This window comes from Pteropus alecto, unplaced genomic scaffold, assembly GCF_000325575.1.
Source record: "Pteropus alecto unplaced genomic scaffold, ASM32557v1 scaffold161, whole genome shotgun sequence".
Taxonomy (NCBI): domain Eukaryota; kingdom Metazoa; phylum Chordata; class Mammalia; order Chiroptera; family Pteropodidae; genus Pteropus; species Pteropus alecto.
The window spans coordinates 9,588,616-9,613,806 of record NW_006432943.1 but is presented as its reverse complement, the minus strand read 5'-3'; the positions used below and the strand labels follow the sequence as shown (position 1 = coordinate 9,613,806).

Below are 25,191 nucleotides of genomic sequence, written 5' to 3'. Positions count from 1 at the left end.
TTAATCTTAATTCACATCGATTAGGTAATAATCTACTTTGATTATCAGCAAGGCTAAGTAAAATAGCCATGGGGTACTTATATTCATTCTTTACATTTTTTAAGGATATGGAGTATATTGTTTACCTGACCTATAGACTAGAAGCATTAATTCCAAAACAGAGGCAAAAAGGTATAACAATGTTTGTGTTCAGGCTTCTTATTTCAAAGTGTCTAATTTGGTTGTATAACAGGCTGAGTTACTAATATAACATTTTCCTCTTGGCAAAATCATGTATTTATTAATTCATTTAGCCTTACTTACTTGATAATGTCATGTCAGAGGGCCTCTAACTTATGTCATAGGACCTCTTTATTGGGAGCGTAATGCTAATGGGTAATGGGTAGCTATTATATTTTTCAGCAGGGGAAAAATACAGATCATGCAGTGGTTTAAATATTGGTTTTAGTGTGCAGAGTGGATCAGAAAAAGAAACACTAATATAATTAGAGTTAAGCAAAGAGAACACTGCTGTTAACTAGCTCAGAAAATCTGGACTAGGCAATGAAGAGAAAGAAATACATTTAACAAATATTTCTAAGCGAGAATTTATAGAATATAATGACAAGTTGTTTGTAGGTAAGGAAGGAGAAAGAAGTAAAGCTGTCTCCAAGACTACTAACCTGAGAGAGAAAAGGAATTATGGCACCTATGTGACTAAGAGCTGCTTTTTCTTTCTGTGGGTATCTGAACTGTCTTAGAGACATTCAAATGCCCTATGAACATTTGGAAATATAGAAGCTGACTTCAAATTATAGCAGTGGAACCCAAATCTGATTGTTCTCCTAAGGAATGGAAAAAGTACAGGTTATCAGGCCTCTCCCCAGACCTACTAAAGTCTGGTTAATATGTTCCTACGAATCTAACTTTTTAAAGACTCTCCAGGAGAAGAAAAAAATGTTCCTTACAGAATAATTGCAAATAAGATCTGCAGATACTGCTCCTCTCATAGGTGGAGCTTAATTCCTTGCCCCCTTTGAACCTTGGCTAGACTTAGTGACTTGCTTCCAAAGAATAGAACATAAAAAGAAAAAAATAATAATAACTACAGCGTACAAATCTAACAAACACTGTTAACCAAGTGGTCAGGGTTAACATCACCAATGATGTCGTATAGATATCACATACCCTTCATATGATGTGATGAGAGGAATACTTTTCTGTAGCGTTCACTCTAAAAACCCAAAAACTCTGGTCCAATCATTATAAAAACATCAGACAAACCCAAAACTGAAGGCCACTCTACAAAAAAGCTGACCAGTATTTATTAAAATTGTCAATGAATTCATAAATACAAGGAGAATGAGGACCTGTCACAGATCAGAGGACACTAAGAATCGACACAGAAAAAAGACATTAATGGAAAATTGGTGAGATCAGAGTAAAGTCTTGAGTTGAGTCAATAGTAATGCATCAATGTTGGTTCTCGGTTTCGATAAATGTACCGCTGTAATGTAAGAAGAAAACATCAGAGGAAATAGAAGTGGGTGAGGGGTATATGGGAATGCTCTGTACTTTGCAACTTTTCTGTATCTAAAATTACAGATCCCTGGCTTTTTAAGTTTGCTTTACAATATTTCACTTTTATGAAAGACCTAGATTAGTAGGTTCTAATTTCTTTTGCTAAGTGAAAGAAGTGTGAATAGGATTTTTGCTTTTGTGAAAAAACGTCATAATCTAAACTAGTGTGCAGTGTTTGTTTTGCAGCAGCCACTGTAGAGGCAGCGTGCACTCTGGAAGAGTGCCACCAAATTCTTTCCCCAGGAACTACATGCAGCATCTCAGCATCAACCTGCCATAGTTTTGAATGGTGTCTGTTAGCATTTGTGTTTTATCTTGATTTATTTTGTGCATCCATTAGCAAAATGTATTCCAAGGTAACTGCTTCTTCACTTTATGCCATTTGAGGTTACAAAAGTTTTCATAGGAACATTCTACTCTTGGATAGTGGGGGGAACCTGTATTACAAAATAAAGTTTATTGTTTTTAAAAAGCTCTAAAGATTTTATTGACTAGCCAGTTTGGACAATCACCTAGTTAGAAAATAAGCCAGAAAATATAAATGAATAATTGAACCGATTACCATTGCAGGATCTAGCACAGTACCTAGAACACAATAAATCTTCAATAAATATTTGTTCAAATACTGAGTCTATGGATATTTTGTGAGATTAAATAGCATTATTAGAAAGGAGACAAAAGCAAAATCGTAGAGATAGAAAGTAGAAAGGTGGTTTCCAGGGGTCAGGGGAGGAGGAAATGGGGTGTTATTATTTCGTAGGTATAGATATTCAGTTTTGCAAGATAAAAAAATTCTGGAGGTGGATGGTGGTGAGGTTGTACAACAATATTAATGCACTTAATACCACTGAACTGTGCATTTAAAAATGTTTAAGATAGTAAATTTTGTTATATGTATTTACCACAATAAAAAATATTTTTAAAAAACATCAAAAAATATCTGAAAAAGAAGATCAAGAGGAGAGTATTTATTTATGGTGTGGGACTCAGAAAAAGAGCTGGCAGAGTTGTATGAAAAGGAAAAGATAATTCAGGAAGCCAAGAGTGGGGGTGAATTGTAGGTGGAGATTTGGGAAGGTCAAGTCTATGAAATACTGTGGAGATAAAGGAGGCTGAGGCTCGTTAGGAGGCCACTGGTGAGTGAGCTGTGAGGAAATCATTGGTGCTCTTGAAAGACCGGAGAAGAGAGATTGGTGGTAACTGAAGAAAGCGCACACACACCCACACGCGTGCACACACACACCCACACGCACGCACACACACACCCACACGCACGCACACACACACCCACATGCGCGCGCGTGACTGAAAAAATAGGAGTGCTGGATAGAAAAGAAAAAGTTTTGGTTTATGAGAGCCAACTTCAAATAGTTGAAAAGTGGTCTCAACAAAGGTTTTTCTCTGTTTAGTTCAGAGGGCATAGCTTGGATTAATGAACACAAACTCCAGGAAGACAGCTCCCATCTTAATTTAGGAGAAATTTTCTTCCAAGTAGAGCTTTGAAAAATGGAATCAGCTGCCTTGGGCTGTCATCAGCTTCCCGCGCTTGGATATGTTTGTTGGATTGCACTTACAGGAAATTGTGTAGAGGTGATTCCTAGGTGAAATAGGAGGTGTTCTTACGTCTCTAAGAAGCAAGGGTTCGTAGACCTCTAAGAACTCAAGATGATGCTACTGCACTTTGGAAATGCTTTGGAGGTTGGTAGGTAGAGTTTCAACTAAAAAATTTATCAGTAGATTTCTCTGGGAAGAAAAAAATAGGCAGGGCACTTGGAAAACCAATGGTAAAGAATTTTTTTTTTAAATAAAAAGAAAATAACTTGAGCTTTCCCCCCACCCCCAAATTGGATTCAGTGACCATGCCTTCTCATATTTCTTATCCCTGCATATGACACCAATTCTAAGTCCTCAAGGCTCAGTTTTTGCCTTAACAACTCTGCATTCCTTATATTTTACCATCTATTAGGATAATAATTATCAATTGGGATCTAATTGTAAAGAGAAAATCCCCAGCGTAACTGTAATTGATAAATTATGTTAACAAAAATTTCAAGTATTTCAAAAGACACGTTTCTAACATTGCCATCCTATGATAAAAAATATCTGTGAGAAAATTCTCTAATTATTTTTACATAAATGACAATTATCCTGTCATTTAAAATTAGGGTAAAAAGAGTGACTAGAAGTGTGACTTGTATTGAGATAAAACTACAAACTAGAATAATAAACTATTCTTGTCATTTGCCTTTGCAGAAGCATAACAAAAGAAACACATCCCATTCTTTCTTACTGGTTTCTATCCAGCAATATTCACCACTATTAAATACTTATTGAAATGCTTTTCTAGACTAGTCAGATTCTTTACTGGGAATCTGTCTTTCAGAATGTGGTGAACAGACATTGCAAAGCTTCAACTGGAAAAAGGTGGTGTGACTATTTCTTAAAGAGTTTTATTTTCATAGGTTACACAAAAAAGTCGATTGAATTACTTCACAGTCACACCATACACATCAAGAAGGCCATTGTTTCTTAATTCTTCTTTGTGTAATTTTTCACTCCAACTGGGCAGCTTTACTTATCAAGCTCATTTCTGTGTCATTGCCGCTGGTCCAGTTTAGTTCCCAACTTCTGTGATTTTTTTTTCTTCACTTAACACATTTCCTCTTTTTGGAATTCCAGTAGAATTTATTTTCTGTATACCTGAAACTTAAAATATACTGCCTGATATCTATTTATTTGTTCATTTATTTGTATATCTGGCTCTGCAAATAGTTTTATCAATAAAGATAGTAATAGATTAATGTCAAGTTGTGTTGGCTTACCTTAACTTTTTTAAATTAATATTCATTTTTATTTTTACCAATATAGTATGGTTTTTAAAAATTCAAATAATATTTCACGGCAGACCCTGCCCCAGCCCTCTACACTCTCGATTTCTACTCTCCAGAGACAATTTCTTTCTTATCTTTTAGCTATCTCTTCTGGGATTTATCTTCATATTTCTTAATATCCTTATAGTACTAGTTTTTGATTTTACTTCTTGCTATAGGAAATAAACTATATATTTATACTCCAATGCCCTATCATAAGCACATATATTATTTCTTCATTCTCCATCCTTCAGTATATCACCATCACCTTACTTAGGTAAATTAATTTTATTATATTGACCGTGAGCATATTATTCATAATTGATTCAATTAGCATAATATTACATTCTCTTTTTTATTGAAATTAGCCATTGTCTCTTTTTCCATGCTTAAGTATCTGCATTCAAGTATCTATAATTAATTTATCTCAAACTCTCCTCTTGGTATATTGAAACACATCAAGTAGCTTATAAGTTTAGTTTTTATTTATTATATTTTCTTATTTTTTTATATTTTTAGGCTTTCAAGTAACTTTATCTGGGCAGCACACACTTTGGGCATTAAAGATGGGTTGACAACACTGCTAGAAAACTATCTGTGGCAATCATCTCCCAAGCTCCACATTTTAGCCTTGTACAGCCTTTGTAGACCTTGAAGTGGTTTAGCCTGAGATCATCACATTGTGGCTTGACCTTGTATCTTTGCAAAACACCTGGATCTATTGGTTTTGAGATATACTTTCTTACTGTGCCACCAGCATCATCTGATGGCACTGTCCACAGTTTATAACGATGAACAGGCTTGGTGTATTTGCAGACCCTTTGCAATCCCATAGAGATGACTGATCTGGGAGGGCCATGCAGTCAATTAGCCAAAAGGTCTAGCAAGGTCTGAACAGTGCAGGGCTGACCAGGGCAGCCAGACTCGTCTCCCTGTCATGATGTGGTGAGCCTACCGGTCAAAGATGCAGCAATTCCACTTGCATACTTTGCACTCATAGGAGCCCAGCCTATACACAAGTGCTCAGAAAATGATCCGATTTCTTAGCTTTCAGTCTGTGTCTCTGAGTATTTCATCCTTGGTCCTTGGACAGCACGGTGAATAAAATTCAGAAACCTGTCGTCTGCAGGTTCCTCCAGGTTATTGTGCCAAGATATAGGCTTTCTTGTGATTGTGCAAACACAATGAAATCCTCCAGGCCCAGATGACTTTTCATGTTAAACCTCCTAGAGATCATATTAGATGCTTTCCACTCTTCACTCTTCTCCACCTTCTTTGTCACCAGTCTTGCTGTTTGCTCTTTGGTCACAGACCAAGTTCCATGGATAGAAGCCAATTACAAATGTAGAGGCTTATGCAGCCTGACTGATGAGGCAAGGAAGGAAAAGGACAGACTCAATAGAAAAGGGAACTTGTTAAAAGTGTCTCTGGTACCCTCCAAGCTGAATGTCAGTTATTCTGTTATCACCAATTTCCTTTGTTCACCAGGTCAGGCTGCAAGCCATCCACAGTCCCGGAAATTCTGAACTGCACCAGAACTGTCCCACTAGTAGGCAAACCATCTCTTTGGGATGATATTTGTGAATCTTCAGGATGATATTTGTGCATCTTCAGGTCTGGCTAGGATGGCTGGAGTGTTGGCAAGGATCAGGGTCCAATGGACTAGGAAGAGGGACTAGGAGGAGGAGTAGGGGCATGGATAGAGTAGAAACAGGAAAGGGAACCACGATGAACAGGATGGCAAGTGGATGGTCTGAAAGGAATAGAAGAAGAGCTGGGTAAGAAAATCCTTAAGGTAGGGTAGAAAGGGTTGTTGCTAGTCAGAGGGGGGAAACCAGTAGGGCAGAAAGCTGACAGAGGTGAGTGGCACTGGGGAACCAGCTGAGAGCCAAAAGAGTGAGGAGACAGGTCAGGAAGCTGGCTTACAAAACGAGGTCTTGAAGGAAGTGGAGTTGGAGGCTCAAGTTTAGATAAGGAAATTCGAGGTAGCTTTCTTTTCATTTTTCCAAAACACTACTCATCTAGTGAAAATAAGTAACTGAACATAAGTTCTGATGCACCCACCAATTATCTCACATTCTACCCCTCGCATCATCCTATGACATAATGCCTGTTGTGAAACGTACATACAGCTCTCTTTGGAGTAAGCCATTAGGTCCCACTAACCAGAGAAACGGTCCCAATTTCTAAGCTGAAGAGTGATCATGGGAAATAACAAAGAACAGAAATGGAGCTGTACTATCAGTCTTTATTCCTTTTGAGAACATATAGTTATGCCCCTCAGTTGGCAAAGATTGATCAAAGGGCTAAGATAGAGTTACGGGGTTGGTACCTAGAAGAACAGATGTGAGGCAGGAATGGGCAAAGTGAGAAGTCAGTGCTCCCATCTATTTAATTTACTACACATTTTAAAGAACTTTCACATTATTTATATTACTCCATTTTACCCTTGAAGATACTGAAACCAGAGAGGAAAGTATATAGGAAGGCAAAAACCTTAACTCTCTAAGGGCTTAAATTCTGGAATTTCATCCAGGTTGGATAAACATCTACCTCAAAACTCTATGTTCTTTTTATACCATTATTAAAGTTTGATGACTGTTTCCTCATGGGTCAAAGGCTGTGTTATTGGTAGATGCAGAGACCCACTCCACTATTCCTCCTGACTTTACACTCAGATAATTCTCCCTGATAACAAATTGTTCTTTTTCCTTGGTTCTTTTGGCCTCCTCTCTTTGAAATATGATGGCAACTCAGTGAGCACACAAGCTTTTCATTTAAAGTATTACGGTATTTGACTGTCTAATCTGGTCTCATCATAAAGGAATGAGAATGAAAAGGCAAATTTTGACAACTGACGATTTCCAAGAAATCGATATTATGGGGTCCCATTCAATTTAGTAATTTTTTTCACAGATTTAATAATGATCATGGTGGGAGAAAAAAAGGTCGATTTACTGGCAAATTATTATTGTGGTATTGACAGTTTTCAAATGTATAAGTTAGTTTATGTAGGACAAGTTGTTAAATTACTTCCATCTCTGGGCTTTAAAAACATAAGATTGAGGGGTACTTTTATGAGTTAAGGCAAAATGATATTCATCATTCTTAGACTTTCTTAAACAGCAAGCTACTGTTTCTACCATTTAGAATATAATTTTACATTGGAGAAGGAAGAAGTTCATATTTTACTTTCCTAACTTTGAATGGACATAAGCTATTTGTAAGAACCCTCTTTTTGTTTCCCTCCCCTTGTCACTGCTTCTCCTCTTGTCCCTGAAAATCTAGAAGCCTGTCTTTCAATTTTTTCAGGCAGTTCTCCAGGTGGTGTGATTTGAGAGACCTTGGAAAAACTCCCTCCTTATCCTGGAAACTGGCTCTCTGTGAGATGTCCTGATCCCTCAGATCTTCACTGTGTTGGGACACGAACCTCGTGCACCTCTTAAGGCCCCTTCAACTACCTCCTATGTCTCTTGCTCAGCTCTTCACCCTTACTGGGTTGCCTTTCCTTTTGTACTTGGATACAACATTGTATCCCAGGGCCTGAATTCTGGCCTCTCATTCACCAAGGGGATAGAGACTGAGGGAGTTAGCACCCACTGGGGGAGCATTTTGCCCAATAGGAAATGGGCGATGAAAGTGATCGGGACAAATTCTTCCTTCATTCTTTTCCCATGGACTCATTCAAGCTGCAGTCCCTTTTTGAACATTTTACAGCCCCTGTATGAGTGAACATGTATTTGAGCAAATTTCTGTGTCTCTGTGGTTCGCTTTGGAACTCCTGCCCAGCATGATGGTCAAACACTTTGCATTGCTTTGACTCCTTCTATTCTTCATTTCCTTTTTTCTCTCTTTGCAAGTCTGCTTTGAATTCAAATACATTTAGAAAGGGAAATATGTTAAAGAATCATGGCCTATTTGGGGAAATGTTGAAGTGGTATGAGGATACTACTTCATTCTGGAGTTTCTTCCAGTTTCTCCTATAGGAGGACAAAAGACAACAACATAAAAAGATAGGAAAAAAGTTTAAAAAATGATAGGAAAAAAGTTAACAAAAAAAGATGAAGAACACCGTGTCAAACTTCACCTATTTCATAGTTTTTGTCTCAGCCAACGACAAGCCCAATGTTAAACATTATTTCCACCCCCTAATATTTTTCAACTCCATTTTAGATGTGATCTCTTTTTGGATTTGGAAAATGTTCTCTGTGTACTATGCATACTCAAGTTTCTCTTTTTATTCTCGACAATAAAGATACAAAGGGAAAATTCCCTAGATGCTTATAGTTTTTACTCTGAATATTGATTTAAACTTTAAAATCTTTATCAACTTTATTGTTCCAAAATTGGAGACACGATTTATAATCCACTTGGTTTAGATAGTACCATCTAAGATCTGACTTTATCTGTTGTATTTGTGTCATTGAATCACTTAATCTACTAACTGAATCAGTAATCCCGTCTGACATAAACAATAAGCTGAGTCACTGGCAGAACTGTACTGTGAATACAAAGAGCCATACATGCAGATGATGCCATATTTCTATTAATTGGTTGAAGCACATTCGCTTCAAATCTTTTTTAAAAAACACTAGAAAGAAACAGCATGTGGAAAGACCAACATACAGTTTTGCTTCACTCAGTACATACTAGAAATGTAGTATGTACTATATATGTATGTGTATTTTGTAGTTTATTTCGTAAACATTTTATGTACAAATCAAATCACATCACAAATGTAGAAATTTGTCAACATCCACTTATAAGAATGAGAATCTACTGTTTTACCAGAATAATTAGAATTCTTTTCTTTTACTTCAGGCCTCTCATAGCTGCTATTTTGTTGAGTGACTATTCTGTGCCAGGCATTACCAAGGTTAATAATTCATAACTTATATTTTTCCATTTCTTTAAACACATAACTAAATCTTTACCACATAAGTTACATATTATGGGCCTCGGTTTATGCATGGGGACCCTTGCAATTCAATGCCGACTAACCGAATCATAATCACAAAGCTAGTGATTAAAACATACATCCAGAATTCATATCCAGCTCCATTTGCCTCCAGACATATCCTTTTCCTCTTATTCTATACTGTTTCCCTCTAAAATAAATGAAATGTCAAGGATTTGACTTTGAAATACTCTTCCAATTTCTGGTTTTATTCATAGATTGATAAATTCTCCTTTGATTTACAGTTGGATTTCCTAATGGAAGATAGAGTGAGGTTTGAATCCTAAAATAAGATTACTATGAGATAGGAAATCACTGAGTTTAGTAGATAAATTAAGAAATCTAAAAAGATGTCCTAAATTATCAGAATATACATAAATGGACAACTTGTGATAATGTTATATTTATTTTTAAAATATAAAAAGCACTTGGCTCTAAAAATGGAAAATTCAGCTCAGAGATGAGGAAAATACCAACTATATGACTGTTTAGGTTGGTTATATTTGATCTTTTTAAATAGTTGACCCAGCTGGTGTATGACTTACCTCAGCATTAGCAGTAACTTTGAGACAGTGGGTCATGCTCCTTGTCACGCTATGTGTCTTTCAATGCTTGTATTGTCTCCAGTGACCTCATCCCCCATGCTGGCTGATAGAGATCATCTTAATATATTTCATAATTTTTAATTTGAGAATCTCAAAGTGCATGAAAGTAAATGGAACTGTGACTCACTCAAATAGAAATGGGTTTCTTTTCCTTTTGTCTTTAATTTAATGGGTGGAGTTGATATTTAAAAACTAGCCCTGGAAATAGATTCTCAATTTTCAGTCACTTAGCAAATACAACTAATCTAATATTATTTTGTTTTATTTTGTTTTTAATGTTTTGGTGCATCTGAGAAATTCTTTAGGTCATGTGAAGCAGGGAAGTATGGTTGAATGAAAGAATAAGAAATCAGAAAGTTTGTGAAATATTTAAATGATAGGTAAATCTAACACAATAATATTTAAAAGGGCCAAGTATAAAATCTTTTTAAAGGTAAAAAGTAAAAATGAAACATAACAGAACAACGACAAAAAAAAGAACAAATAAACCCATAAATACACTGCTTCCACGAAGTACAAGAGATTTAGAAATTTTATCCTATTGTAAGCAGAATAAAACTTCAGCATTTAATGAGACAACCAAAAAAAAAAAATTGATGTCTACAATGTGGAGGTTAAGAGCCCCACTCTATTCCACTTTTGTCAGGCAACGTGAAATGGCACTTTATTTTAAGCTTACATTTAGAAGACAGTGACAAGGTTTATGAGATGCTCGATGATGTCAAGTAAAATGTAGTTGAAGGAACCAGGATCTTTAGCCTGAGGAAGAGAAATTCTTTCAGGAAAACTTGATAGCTGGCTTCAAATATATATGAATCCATCATGCAAAAGAGATTTTAAAGTTATTCCAGATGATTCTAATAAGCAGAGTAAATTTACAGAAAGGCAAAACCAACTCAACACCAAGAAGCATTTATAGAGCTTTAGAAATAGGTGCTTAATAATTTTTTGAATGAATGAATAACTGTGATTGGAAGAATAGATGAATGATCTCACTGAAATTGGATGCATTAGAAGAGAGTGAAGTCTCTACTAAAATTTTAAAGACGGGATTGAAAAATTCTCCCAAGGGTTAATTTGAGGGGAGGTACAAATTGATGGGTAAGAGATTTTAATAACTCTAAGGTTTTTACTAATTCTGATGTATATAATTAGTGACCATTTTGAATGAAAATATTATGTTTTCCACATCTAAGTACCATATTTTCTTTTATTTTCTCTAAAATATAATTCATACTTTGATAAAGACAATGATTATTATAATAATGTGTGTTCTTTTTAAAATTCTTTTACTATATTTTTATTTGATTTTTGTTAACTAGATTATGGGATGTACAGGGAACCTATGACTCTTATTTTTCTGGAGGAAAAAGTCAAGATCGTTTGTTAATTAACTCAAGATCACAAATTGAATTAATGACTGAGTCTGGTGATTTTTCCACAATATAATGATACTTTCCCTAATGATTTTTTTAAGAAGTCGAAATTTGAGTCTTTGAGGCTGTACAATTGATTTAGATTAAAACAACAGATTCAAATGAAAGCTGTATATTGGATTTTTAAAATATTAAAAGGTTAAAGAGAATTATGATGATTTTCAACCAGAACAAATTTCCTCCCAAGGACATTTGGCAATGTCTAGAGACATTTTTAATGGTGACAGCTCAGGAGTAAAGGGAGAGGGTAGTTGGGATGCTACTGGCATTTGGAGGCTAAAAGCCTTGGATACTATTAATTATCCTATGATGCACAGGCTTCCGCAGCAAAGAATTGTCCCGCCCAAAATATCAATAGTGTGAAAATTGAGAAACCTATCGATGTTTCCCACTCATTAAACCAGAATTTGGATTTCATTAAACAATGAGATGAGATGTATAGAATATAAATACTTTTAAGTTCTTATTTTCTAAAGATGCTTTATTCACTCAGAATAAAGTTATATTTGCCAAAATTGCTAACTTTGACTGAAAAACTAGTCCCTCTTATCTGCAATTACATTTCCTGCAGTTTCAGTTATCTGCAGTCAACCACAGTCTGAAAATGTTAAATGAAAAATTCCAGAAATAAACAATTTCTGGAATAAATTTTAAGTTGTGCCCAATTCTGAGGAGCATGATGACATCTTGCTGCATCCTGCACCATCCTCCTCCATCCCATTCAGGCCATCGAATCATTCCTTTATTCAGTGTATTCACTCCATGTATGCTCCCTGCAGGTTAGGTCAGTCACTGACTGGCTTCCTTGGTTATCACATCAACTGATGCGGTATCACAGTGATTATGTTCAAATAACCCATTTTTTACTTAATAATGCCACATTCACATAAATTTTATTACAGTATATTGTTATAACTGTTCTATTTTATTATTAGTTATTGCTAATCTCTTATGTGCCTAATTTATAAATTAAACTTTATCCTTAGTATGTGTGTATAAGAAAAAACATAGAATATATAGGTTTTGGTATCTACGGTTTCAGACATTCACTGGGGGTCTTGGAACTTAATTCTCAGAGGGTAAGTGGGGACTTCTGTAACTGTAGAAAAGGCCCTGCCTTTCAGGCTAAACCTTCCAACCTTGTCTGCCTCTATTAGTAATTCATCCTATAACTTTGGCTTCTTCTTGTCAATTTTATCTTACATTTAAAACAAAAACAAAACAATTTTCTTTTTTTGTGTGTATATTGACTAATCTTTCCCTGTTTTTCAATTCAATGTCTTTGAAGAGTAATCCACAATAGTTAGCATACTCTTTATGCCACTAATATTTCTCTAGCAAGATATTACTAGTGCTTTTTGGTTGTAAATCCAATGCATGTGTTTTTGTTCTTATCTTTAATTCTCCATCGTCTTTGTTTATACCATTGATCAAATTCTTCTTAGGAAAAATCTCCTTACCTCTGTGGCTGTTCCTTCTCAGTCACTTGAGGACATTTCTCTTTCCATCCCTCCATCATATTGGTATACTTCAAAATTCTGTTCTTAATCAGCTTTCTCTTTTCACAGGCCTGAGAGACACACTTACATGGCATGAAATATCAGTTTATTTTCCATGACTCCCAACTATAGAACCTGTAGCTTTGAGTTCCTTCTGAAGTTCCAGATCTAATATCTACTTAATATCTCCTAGATAAACCACAGTCATTCCAAATCTCAGAGTATTCGAAGCTGAATTTCTTTCTCTATTCCTGTCTTAACCACTTTTGGGTGCTCTAACAAAATACATAGACTGGGTGGTTTGTAAACAACAAACATTTATTTCTCATAGTTCTGAAGTCTGGGAAATCCAAAACGAAAGCGCCGGTAGATTCTGCACCTGTTGAGAGCCTGCTTCCTGGTTTAAAGACAGACACCTCTCTGTGTGTTCACAAGGCAAAAGGCACAAAGGAGTTCTCCGGGGCCTCTTTTATAAGGGCACTGATCCCATTTATGAAGGCTCCACCTCGTGACCTAATCACCCTTTAAAGATTCCACCTCCTAACACCATCATGTTGGGATTTAGGAATTTAGATTTCAACAACAACAACAGCAACAAAACCAGTCTACAGCAATGTTCAACCTGTTTGTCTGCTTGTATACCTTATATGTGATCAGATACAACAATCCAGCCAGTTACTCAAGCCACAAGCCCTGGACTCATTCTAAATTCCTTTTCTTTACATCCCACCGTATCATACCAGTTACTAAGTCTTTTATATTTTACTTTATGTGTATCTCTCTTGTATTCATTTCTTCCCCATACCCAGTGCCACCACCTTGGGTTAGGTATGTCTGACTCAGTTCTATTGGTATTAAAAGAACCTTTCAAACTAAGGAGGAAAAAAGATAATTACTCTTTTTCTCACTTAAAACTTTTCAGTGACCTCATTTTAGCTGCAGTGAGGTCAACAGAACTCAAATTAATTAACACAGCTCTTAGGCCATTTGTTCCTTACCTACTCTCCAGTTTCCTTTTGTCACAATACCCACCCACCATCCAGACAAGCTAGATGAGTTGTGTTATTTTTGCCATGCCTTTTTATAAGCTGTCTCTTTTGTTTAGAATGCCCTGGTTAATTACAACTTAATCCTTTTCTTAAAACTTAATTTTATTTTTAATAATTTACTAAGTATACATAGATTTTTAAATAATCATGTAACACTAAAAGATTTCTAACAACAAAGAACGGATTATTGCACCAGATCATAATTTAAAATATTTTTAATAATTTACTAAATATACATAGATTTTTAAATAATCACTAAAAGATTTCTAACAACAAAGAACGGGTTATTGCACCAGACCTTCCTGCCTTTCTACCTCTCTAGAAGTAGCTACTTTTGACTCTTAGGGTTTCTACTGTATTCACCTATGTCCTGTTAAATAATTTACTTGGAATGTCGTTTCTTGACTTGTCAAGTTTAAACTTACCTAGTAAGTTTCTCTTCTCCTATAATTCCAGTATAGTTACTATAGGGGTGATAATCAAAACATTTCAGAACTGACACAGAACAAATATTTATTAATCACAACCAGTTTTCTCACATGGTATATGTGAGCTAATTACTGGCCCTGATTTTGTGAAAATTTTTTGTTAAAATATCAGTATTTACATTATTATTACCATGTAAATATTGTCCACTATTGAAAAAAATAATAAACTATGATTATGTTATCTTGCTTATGCAATTTTTATTTTCCAGAAATTAATTGATGCTTTAAAAAATCATTTATTCCTCATTAAAAACTCACCATAGTTCTCACCTTCTCTACAAAGACTTTGCTGTTAGGCTGAGCTGATTCTCCATCCTGTGTTACTCCTGCATCACCTCTGTCATGCTTATTACACTATACCTTAAAGATTTGTGTGTTTGTCTTTATTGCCAGAATGTGAGTTCCTTGAGTTCTAAGAGCTGTATTAATTAGTTTGAATTCTGTCGACCCCGTTGTAGCTAAAATGGGGTCATTGAAAAGTTTTAACTGAGAAACAACAAAATTATCTGTTATCTTTGAACCTTCAGTGTCTCGTACCAGTACCAAACACATACTGCTTAATAAATATTTGTTCAATTAGGTATGGATGGAACAGGAGTGTCTTTTCTCTCTGAAGCAGCCTTGAATATTGAGCAGATGGTTTTGTGAGCATTTCTCTGATTTCTGAGTTACTTCACACGAATTACAAGCTGAAATGCCTGTCAGGGTCTAGGCAGTTGAAATAAATGAGCACAGAAAGCCTGATGGAGTCTGTGGCATTTCAGGGTGTCACCTGCTATTTATCTCCAAACAGTTGTTGACATGAAAGTGTTTCAAACCTGTGTTGGTTGCCAGACCTTCTACTTTTTCAAGGAAGCAGAAAAATTCAGGTTTAATATGAACTATCTTGATTCAATTTTAAAAACTATGCAGACCAAGAAAATGGTTCTTCAGGCTAGACTTTGTTCATGGCCACCAGCCTATGACATGAAATTGGTTGGGTGGGAGTAGAGAAACAAGGCACACTGCCCCAGTGCCCTGTGCTTGGGGTCTGGTTTACCCTTGGATGCCTTCTCCTCAGGAGTCCTCTCCAGGGTCTCTCCCCAGTGGCATCCTTTCACCAGCTGATACCAGAATGTGGAGTGAGTCTTAGCAGAAGAAAGCCTGGGCACAAGCCCCAGCCTGCCAGAATGTTCAGAGGCCCAAGGAAGGGCTTCAATGGAATCAGAACTCTCTCTGTTAAGTGGAAGTAGAGAATGAGTTAAATTATAAGTGATAGTAGGAAAGACAATAAGTAGACTAAAAACTGTATACTATGTGCCAAGTCATATTTCTTTTCTTATGTTAATTTATTTAATTTTTATAACCTTGAAAAGGAGATATCGTCATCCCCAGTTTGCAGATGTTGAATCTCTATGAGATTTAAAGGTTTCTTCTGTTTATTTTTTTAATTCCCACCATTAGAGCAGATTAACTCCAGAATTAAATCTTCCTGATTCTGCCCATGAAGGAGGCCCATGTAAGGGATTTTTTAAATGCATTAAACCTGTTTTATAACAATAAAAAATTGATTAAAATTTTTCATTATAAATTGATATTGGGAGTTTTGAATTTGAAGATTTTGTTGGTTTGTTTATAGATAAATTTATTTATTCTTTCACCATTTGTTGAAATGAATCCATTATGTTCTATGTTAGATACCAGGATTACAAAGATGAATAATGTAAAATTCTTGTGCTTGAGAAGCCTTAAATGATTGTTTCTGTTTTGTTCTAAGTGAGAAAGGATGGTGCTATGTTTTTGTATGAAAAATATTAAAAATCTAGAAATTTGGTGGCCAAATAGCACTTCTTAAAAATTTGAGACACTCTTTTTTTCTTGTTGCAAAAATCAAAATATGTTAGTGGCAATGTTAGAAAGTGCAAATAAGGAAAATTATGAAAAGTCTTCCCCTAACCAGTGTAGGCAACTCTCTATCTACTTACCCACCTTTTAAACTATCTATCTATATATTTTTTAATATTTATCACACACATGCATGCAGACACTCACATAGATAACCCAACATTTCTGTTCTGTAGCCTGCTTCTCTTAGAAATTAATTAAATGTTTGAAAAATTTTTTTTATGGCTGAATAGCATTTTATTGCATGAAAATAGTTCCATATATAATTAATTCTCTATTTAAGTAAATTTCTATTTTTTTAAATAAACCATGTCATATAGAGAATTTTTATAGCTAACTCTTTTTATGTGTCTTGAAGTATTTCCTTAGGAAAAATTACTAGACATGAAATTACCGGATTTAAGCATTTGTACATTTTTTAAAGCTTTTTGCTTTTAGCACATACAGTGCTAAATTGTCCTCCAAAAAGTAGTATGAATTTACCCATCACCATTGGATTTAAGTGTCCATTACTCTTCATTGTTTCCATGCTACTTGACACTTTTTTAAAAAAGTGTTTCTAATTCAATAGATGGAAAAGAATCTCTATTTGGAAGATTCTTTTTGAAAACTATTGTGGCCTCTGAACTTGCTAGACACTTTTGTTCTCTGATACAGTGTTATCACTTTGTATTATGGCTAATTAGTTGGCTGATTACCTACCTTAGTAGCTTTGGAGCAATTTGGGAGTAGAGCATGTCCTAGCCGCCTGTGTGTTTCTGGATGCTCATGGATATTTGTTGAACTGAATTGAATTGGAGAACATGTGTAGTTAAACCATTGACTAGATGTATAAATGTCAATATGACCAGTTGGTAAGTTATTCTTTTCCTGCCAGTTGCATAATAGTAAGCTATTTAATCGAGCATTGATTGCATGCCAGTACTGTGTTAAGTACTTTGCATGTTTGCTTGGTTGAACCCTCACAACAATACCCTGAAGAAGAGATAATAATTATCTCCGCTTTGCCAAAGACAAAATTGAGAGGTTATGAAACTTGCCGGGGCACATGGTTGCAAAGCGGCAAAACAGGTCATGAACTCAGAACCAGCTAACTCCCAAACCATCTTATTTCTCCTTGCTGCTCTCCTAAACTTCTTATTATAAACATTTTTTGAATACATATATAAAAGTAGATAAGAAGTACAAATTGGTAGTTACAGAATAGTCATGGAGATGTAAAGTAGTTACAGAATAGTCATGGGGATGTAAAGTACAGCATAAGGAATATAGTCAATAATATTGTAATAACTATGTATTGTGTCAGATGGGTACTAGATTTATGTGGGTGATCATTTCATAAGAATATATATGTATATGTCTATTTACTGTTATGCACCTGAAACTAATATAATATCATATGCCCACTGTAATTTAAAAATTAAAAAATTATTTTTAAAAAAGAGGAGAGAGAACAGCATAGTAAACCTTGATATACCCACCATCTAGCTTCAACAGTTATCAATATGTGGCCAATCTTGTTTTATCTATAACGTTTACTCACTATCTTATATTCCCCTTCCCATGTTGGATTACTTTAAAGCAAACTCAAATACATTGATTTTATTAATAAATATTTAAATATCAATCTCTAAGAGATATAGACTGTTTTATAACCTAAACTACAATATCGTTATCACACTTTATCTATAATAATTCTTTAATATTGTATAATGTCCAGTCAGTGTCAGGTTTCCTTGATAATTTCATAAGTGCTTTTTTTCAGTTGGTTTGTTTGAACCAGGTTTAGGTAAAAACTACACATGTGTTCCAAATTATTCTAACCATAACATAATATTCCTCTCTCCCCCATAGTCTTCCACAAAGACTGTCCTTCTCAGAGACAAAGATAAGTAGTTGGAGGAACCCAAAATTTTAAAATAATTCCTATGACTTGAAAATCTAGTTCTCATCTTTCCAGAAGGAAGGACACAATAGTTAATACCTGAAAAACATTGGGTCTGTGTGGAATGGAAAAAGTATTTGCCATATGGAATCATGATCCATCCTCCCTGGATGTTTTTCAGTGTATTTATCCAGTGGCTGAGAACTCCTTCTGCTTTCTGTTTGTATGGTAAGGTTCCATCACAAGTTATGGTTAAGTTTCCTCACTTAAGGTGCATAGTTAAACGTAAATGATGCTGGCCTGCAAATTTTGTCTGTAGCACTGAACTTAAAATATGAGACATGCCAACCTTTGTACCTTCCCTTGCTGTGGGAGAATGACTTGGAAATGGAACTTGTTATTTTTATAAATGGGTCAAAACTTTGATAGAGTATTTCACGTTGAGGAAATTTTTAAGTTTTCATGTTTGTTGTTGTTCTATTTTGAACTTCAAGGCCCAGTGATCCTCCATTGTGTTGTGGCAGATGGAAATTCAACCAGAAGTCCTGAAAATGACCTTCTCTGTGGAGATGCTGGAGAAAACTGTGCAGGTATTGCTTAAATTAACAAGTGATGCATTTATATTCCATCAGCTTCATATTTAATCTTGGAAACTTGTTTCCCTAAGTTTAATTTTTTGATAATATTCTAATCTTATAACTAGGTAGTTTTTTGAGCGCCTACTAATGTACCAGGCACTGTGCTAAGTGCTTTATGTATAATAATTCATTCACTCTTTAAAAGAGCCCTATGAGCTGGATAATACTTTTTACTTTATTTCAAGGTGAAGATTACACAGCTGGTAAATAACAAATCCAGTATTCACACTCAAGTCTTTCTGATTCTAGTGCTTCCATTTTTAATTATGACACCACTTTAGGTGCCACAGATGTGTGCTCCAGACCCTAGCATGTGCTATCTTGGACCAGATTTGTAGAAAGTTGGCATATTGTATTCAAATTTTTTTTTTCCTTAACTTAAAAGATGGGAAAATCAATAATTTTTACATATTTTACCTTGGAGATTCTTGAATTAGTATTCTCAAAGTTATTAGTCTAAGGCAGGGGTCTGTCTTCGTAAAAGACCAGATAATAAGTATTTTAGGCTTTGTGGGCCATACAGTCTTTGTTGCAGCTACTCAACTCTGTCATTGTACTGTGAAAGCAACTATAAATATTATGCAAATAAGTGGTCTTGGATGTGTTTCAATAAAACTTTATTTAGATAAACCGGTTCGGTTATGGGCCAGATTTGGCCCTTGGGCCGTAGTTTGCTGACCCCTGGTCTAAGATTTTGTCTGTCCTTTATAGATTGTATGGTCTGGTCTTCTACACAGGTTGTTTCTGATTTAAAACAAAACAAAACAAAACAGAGACCAATTCCAAAAGTAGGGTGGAGTGGAGAAGAGCCTCCTGTTTTCCCTGGAAACTTTTTCAAGTTGGGAGTGTGGTGACTTGGTGGTAAGTGCTCCTTTCTTAACACCCTGTAACTGAGCCAGAAACATGCTGAGCAAGTCATCGTGATGTGAGTCATCAGTTCCAGCCAAGTCTTCCTCTTTTTCCTGACACTAGTGGGTGGTCTGAAGACTGCCCATAGGCTGTGGAATTATTTGTGTCTTAAGTCATGCTTATATGGGTCTTGTCACCCATATAGGAAGAAGAACAAGGCATTTTTTTGTGCTTTTCTTCAGTTGCTTCAAATGTCTTACATGATGGCATTTTCATATTTCCTTTGGGAGATTATTCCATAAACTGACAATTGACAGTGTTAAACAATCTGCCTCATTGTAACCTAAATGTGTTTTCTAATTTTTTTATTATAATAAGAACATTTAACATGAGATTACCCTTTTAACGAATTTTTATACTGTATTATAAACTATAGGCATGATGTTATAGAGCAGATTTCTAGAAATTATTCATTTTTCATAACTGAAAGTTCATACTCATCTAACAACAACTCATTTCCCCCTTCCCCTAGGCCCTGGCAACCACCTTGCTCTCTACTTCTGTGGATTTGGCTATTTAGATACTTTATATATGCAGAATCATATAATATTTGTCAGTCTGTGACTGGTTTATTCCACTTAGCATAACATCCTTCAGGTTTACCCATGTGACATACTGCAGGATTTACTTCTTTTCTAAGACTGAATGATATTCCATTGTATGTATACACCACGTTTCCTTTATCCATTCATCTGTTGATGGGAATTTAGGTTGTTTTCACACCTTGGCTATTGTGAATAATGCTGCAGTATATGTGGGAGTGAAGATATCACTTTGAGAAACTGATTTTAATTCTTTAGGATAACTATCCAGAAGTGAGATATTGCTGGATCATATATTTGTTATATTTTTAATTTTTTGAGTAAACTTTATATTATTTTTGTAGCAACTATAAATTGTTTTTTCAATCTGTTAATTTTTTTTTCTTGCTAGTTTGTTTAAAGTCACACAGTAACCAGTATAGCCTGTGAGGGGATCAGAAAATAATTTTTTCTCACTTTTCTAAGTTTTTCTGGCCGGACTAGCAATCAAATTAACATGAGACAGATTAACAGGAGAAAATGACTAAATTTAATAAGTATGTCCATGTGGAGGTGCCAGAAGAATATGAGACCTGGCAACACAGTGAGCAATTAAGACTTTTGTGTCATTCCGGAGCTAAGGAGAAAGAGAGCTATAGTTTGGAACTTCAAAGGGCAGGAAGAATATTCACATGCACATGGAAAGCAAATGCTTGGTAAATAAATGTTTACTGAGCCATATTTAACAATGGGACACAGAGAAGACTTTGACAAATTGGCCTTGTTTTAGGTACCTCTCTATCACACACTAGTTTCTATTAAACTATAGTTATCTGTGATGATATCTCCCTGCCTGGAGCAGGTTGTCCATCTAAATTCCTTTTAGACAGGTGGCAGGGGATGGTAAAACCTCTTTCTGAGTCCTCTGTTCCTTAATAACTAGTTTAAAATCAATATCCCAAAGTGTATATTTTGGGGTGGCAAAGCTTTGGTCCCCTTCACCCAACATAAATTAGGAGAGAATGTTTCTGGAGTGTGTGTTGTTTGTTAATCATCATGCCAACTGCTAGAATCACATGGGAAGATCAGAATGCTGAGTGTATGAATGAGGGAAATGCTAGAAAGTTATTGCTTGAAGGAAAAGTCCAAATAAGAACTAAAGGTTCATGTGTCTATTGACTGCTGTGTGACCTTGGGCAAGTCACTTAAGTTTTCGAAGGCTTACTTTCTAACCTGTAAAATGAAGAAGTAAATCAAATGATATTTAGGAGCTGCTCCTGTTTCTAAATGATTTTATGATTTTATTTGCAAATAGCCCCAATATCTAAGCATTTTGTTTTTAGTTTGTTGATTTCTTTCTAGAGTAAAACATTTACTCATTCCACCAATATTTTTGAGCACCCACTATGCAGCAGGTTCTGTTCCAGGTACCAAACATGCAGCAATGAACAAAATGGTCAAAGATGAGATCAGAGAGGTAATGGGCAATGTAATGCAGAGCTTTGCCAAGGATGATGAGGCCATCAACTTTATCTATGAATGAGTTTTAATAACATCACTCTGGATTTTGTATGCAGACTAGACAGTTAGGAGGGCAGTCTAGTTAAAGATGGTTGCCATGGAGACTACTTCCAGCCTAGAGATGATGTTGGGCTTAGACCAGGATAGTGGAGATAGAGGGATGATTCTGCATATAATTTGAATACAACCAATAGAATTTCCGAAGAATTGGATGTAAAGTAAAAGAGAAAGAAGTCACGATGACTCCAAGATTTTTGGCCTGAATAACAAAAAGGATGTAGATACCATTTACTGAGGTGAGAAATGATCATCATAGTAAGTGAGGGGGAAATCAGGTGTTCCATTTTGGAAGTGTTAGTTGAAATGCCAGTGAGACATCCAAATGGAGTTAGCATTGAGGAAGGAATCTGGGATGAAAACATAAATTTCGGAATTGTTTCCAGAAACACGTTTAAAGCCAAGAAACACCAAGAAAGGGAGAGGTGAGAGGAGAAGAGATGAGAAAGCATTGAGCCCCAATACATTGCAAAATTTAGAGGTTGAGGGAGCTGAGAAGAACCAGCAAAGGAAAATGAGCAAAGCCTTCACGGGCATAAGAATTCCATGATGTGCACTCTTTAAAAACAAAAGGAAATACAAGTTTTCCTTCTGCTCATTGTTCTTTGCCCACCAGCTATGAGTAATTTTAAATATATGCAAATACACTCACATTTCAACATGAATTCTTTTTTTTTTCCTTGAAAGGTATAGAATGAAAAAGGGCACCTCTAAGTCATTCTATCAGCTCAGAAATGGTTGGCAAGTTAAAAGACATGCTGATCAGATCTGATTGACCCCCTGTGTAAACATATTCTAGTAGCACAGGAGGGTTAACAAGTACACCTGTTAGATCTATTCTGCTTTTCCCAGAGTAACCCACCTTTTCACCTTTCTATAGAAAATGGCCTTGGATGTAAGAGAAAAGGGATTCCTTAAATACAATAAATGTCAAATTTTGCACTTCTTCAAGGGCATCTTAAATTAACTTTCCCCTGTCTCAGAGAACCCATTGGCAAGATAAGAAGGAAATTTAGTTTAAAAAGATAAAACTTTTTTTTACCTCTTGCCTTAAGAAGACTGGAAAATGAGGAAACGCCTACTGGGAAGAAGCCTGAAAGCCAAGGACAGAAGATTGAAAGCCCTACCTCACAGACCGGGAAGAAACTTTTCTACAAACTCTTCTATGAACGTTTAAACTCTTCTTTGCTTCAGCTGTTTCCTTTTTTAGGACAGATATTTTGTGTTGAAAGATAAATTTATACATATTTGTATCCCTTCTTCTTTCTTCTTTTTAACACTTGAGGGATTTCTATCTCAACATTGAGCATGCACTTTTAAATCTCTTTCACTGAGATATGACTACATATCTAACTAGGGGTTTGAGATACTATGAGGCTATAAACATTGTAATGACAATTGCAAAAAAAGTATTGTGATAATAATAATACATGACCATTATAATTGATTTCAGAGTTGCTAATATTAATATCATTTAAAAAATCATTACATGGATTTGTAATGAACTCTATTGGAATATGCAAGTGAAGGTTTTATGAAAAATGAACCTAACATTTCAAATCTGAAGAGTTTTCATCACAAAGGCATCATAAAGCCTGTTTTGTTTTGAGAATAAGAATCATTTACAGTAAAATGGGTTGCCTAATTTATTCGTATATCAAATGGAAGAAAATTTCATATTTAAACAAAATCATTTGTGTGTCTGCTGGATTTCTCCACTTAAGTTTGGCTCAGGAGATCCATCACATCTCATCTAACTGTCCATATGCCCCAAAAGATGACGATTACTTGTCTGTCTGCCCATATTATCAAAGGAAGATGTCCTTACTTCTGATCCTTTTTGCTAAATAGCTCTTAGAATCAGATTTAACATACACAGAACTTCTGTAACTCTTGTGGTTTCTTACTTAATTGGCTTTAGAAACTTTAGAATATGGGGTCTCACGAAGAGATTAAGCTGTGTTACCTGTGGTGCCATCCACTTATGAGATTGTGTTGCAACCTGGCCCACTAGTGGATATAGTTTTCCATTGCAATTCTGTGGGACATTACTCACCTAGAGTAGTATTTTAGTTCTGAGAATGTGGGTTGGAAAAGAGTAAGGTGGGAGGAAAAAAACTCAATTAACCCCAGCACCCCCAGTATCAGGAGGATCTTTAGGCCTATTATATTTTCAAGACCATTCCATTAAAATCTCAAGAAAAAATGATACATAGAACTAAATTTTATTTTGTCACGAAATTAACTTTTCTTTTTTCTTAAGAAACATCCCGTCTACGGCCATGCTACCCTGAACAAGCCCGATCCCGTCTGATCTCGGAAGCTAAGCAGGGATGGGCCTGGTTAGTACTTGAATGGGAGACCCTAGGAAGACCAGGTGCTATAGGCTTCAAAAGTAAAAAAATAAGGGATTGTAAGCTAACAAGTTCCTTGCAATCTGTGAGGTCAACCAAGGGTTGCCTCACCAGAAGAAATCAATATTTAGATAATGGGGGAGTTTTGTCCTTATTCTTTAATAAATCAAAACTCTTAAATTGGAAAGGCCAGATGGTAGACTTCAATTCTTAAACAATTTTGAAGGAAGGAAGGAAAGAAGGAAGGAAGGAAGCTAGGAAGGAAGGAAGCTAGGAAGGAAGGAAGGAAAGGACCAAAGAATGGAGAAAGAAAGAGAGAAAGAAAGAGAGAAAGAAAGAGAGAGAGAGAGAGAAAGAAAAGAAAGAAAGAAAGAAAGAAAGAAAGAAAGAAAGAAAGAAAGAAAGAAAGAAAGAAAGAAAGAAAGAAAGAAAGAAAGAAAGAAAGAAAGAAAGATCCTTGCAATAGAATGGTAGATTTTTATAATCCCCTGATCAATGTCAACAGTACTTGTGTTGGCAGAAAATATTAGATAAATTAATTTGATGAACATTAGCTGTAAGCAACTGGAAATTTCCATGCATTTGCAAAGGGACAATATTGATAAACCTTTTAATTTCCATGAGAGAGGAGAGAGGCTTTCAGGGAGCAGTATGTGTGATGAATTTTTCTTCCAGGTCCTAAAGTGTCATAGAGAAATCACTGGACATTTTCTGCTTGGTGACATGAGAGGGTTTTAAAATCCAAATAATGCTGGGAATATGTAAGAGCATGTTATTTGGCAAAGGTGAGAGCTCCGTGAGCTATTGAAACAGGGCCTGGCAATCTTTTTCCTGGCATGGGTGTCTGCTGCTGGTTGAACAGAATCTGATCAAATCAGTGTATCCAGCAGCTGCTGGTTAAGGCACTTTTTGGGATCATGCTCTGTGTGGTGTTTATGAGAAGGCTGGCTACATTGCA

The 25,191-nt window shown here is 35.6% G+C and overlaps 1 protein-coding gene and 1 pseudogene across 1 annotated transcript in view; both read left to right on the top strand.

Annotated features, from left to right (window-relative positions):
- Positions 1 to 25,191, top strand: part of BTC (betacellulin) — a 41,955-nt gene that overhangs the window by 4,867 nt on the left and 11,897 nt on the right. Inside the window, exon 2 of the mRNA XM_015586036.2 lies at positions 18,728 to 18,823. Coding sequence (XP_015441522.1) covers positions 18,728 to 18,823 — 96 coding nt within the window. The remainder of the gene's footprint in view (positions 1 to 18,727; positions 18,824 to 25,191) is intronic.
- On the top strand, positions 24,152 to 24,268 carry LOC112476385 (annotated as a pseudogene).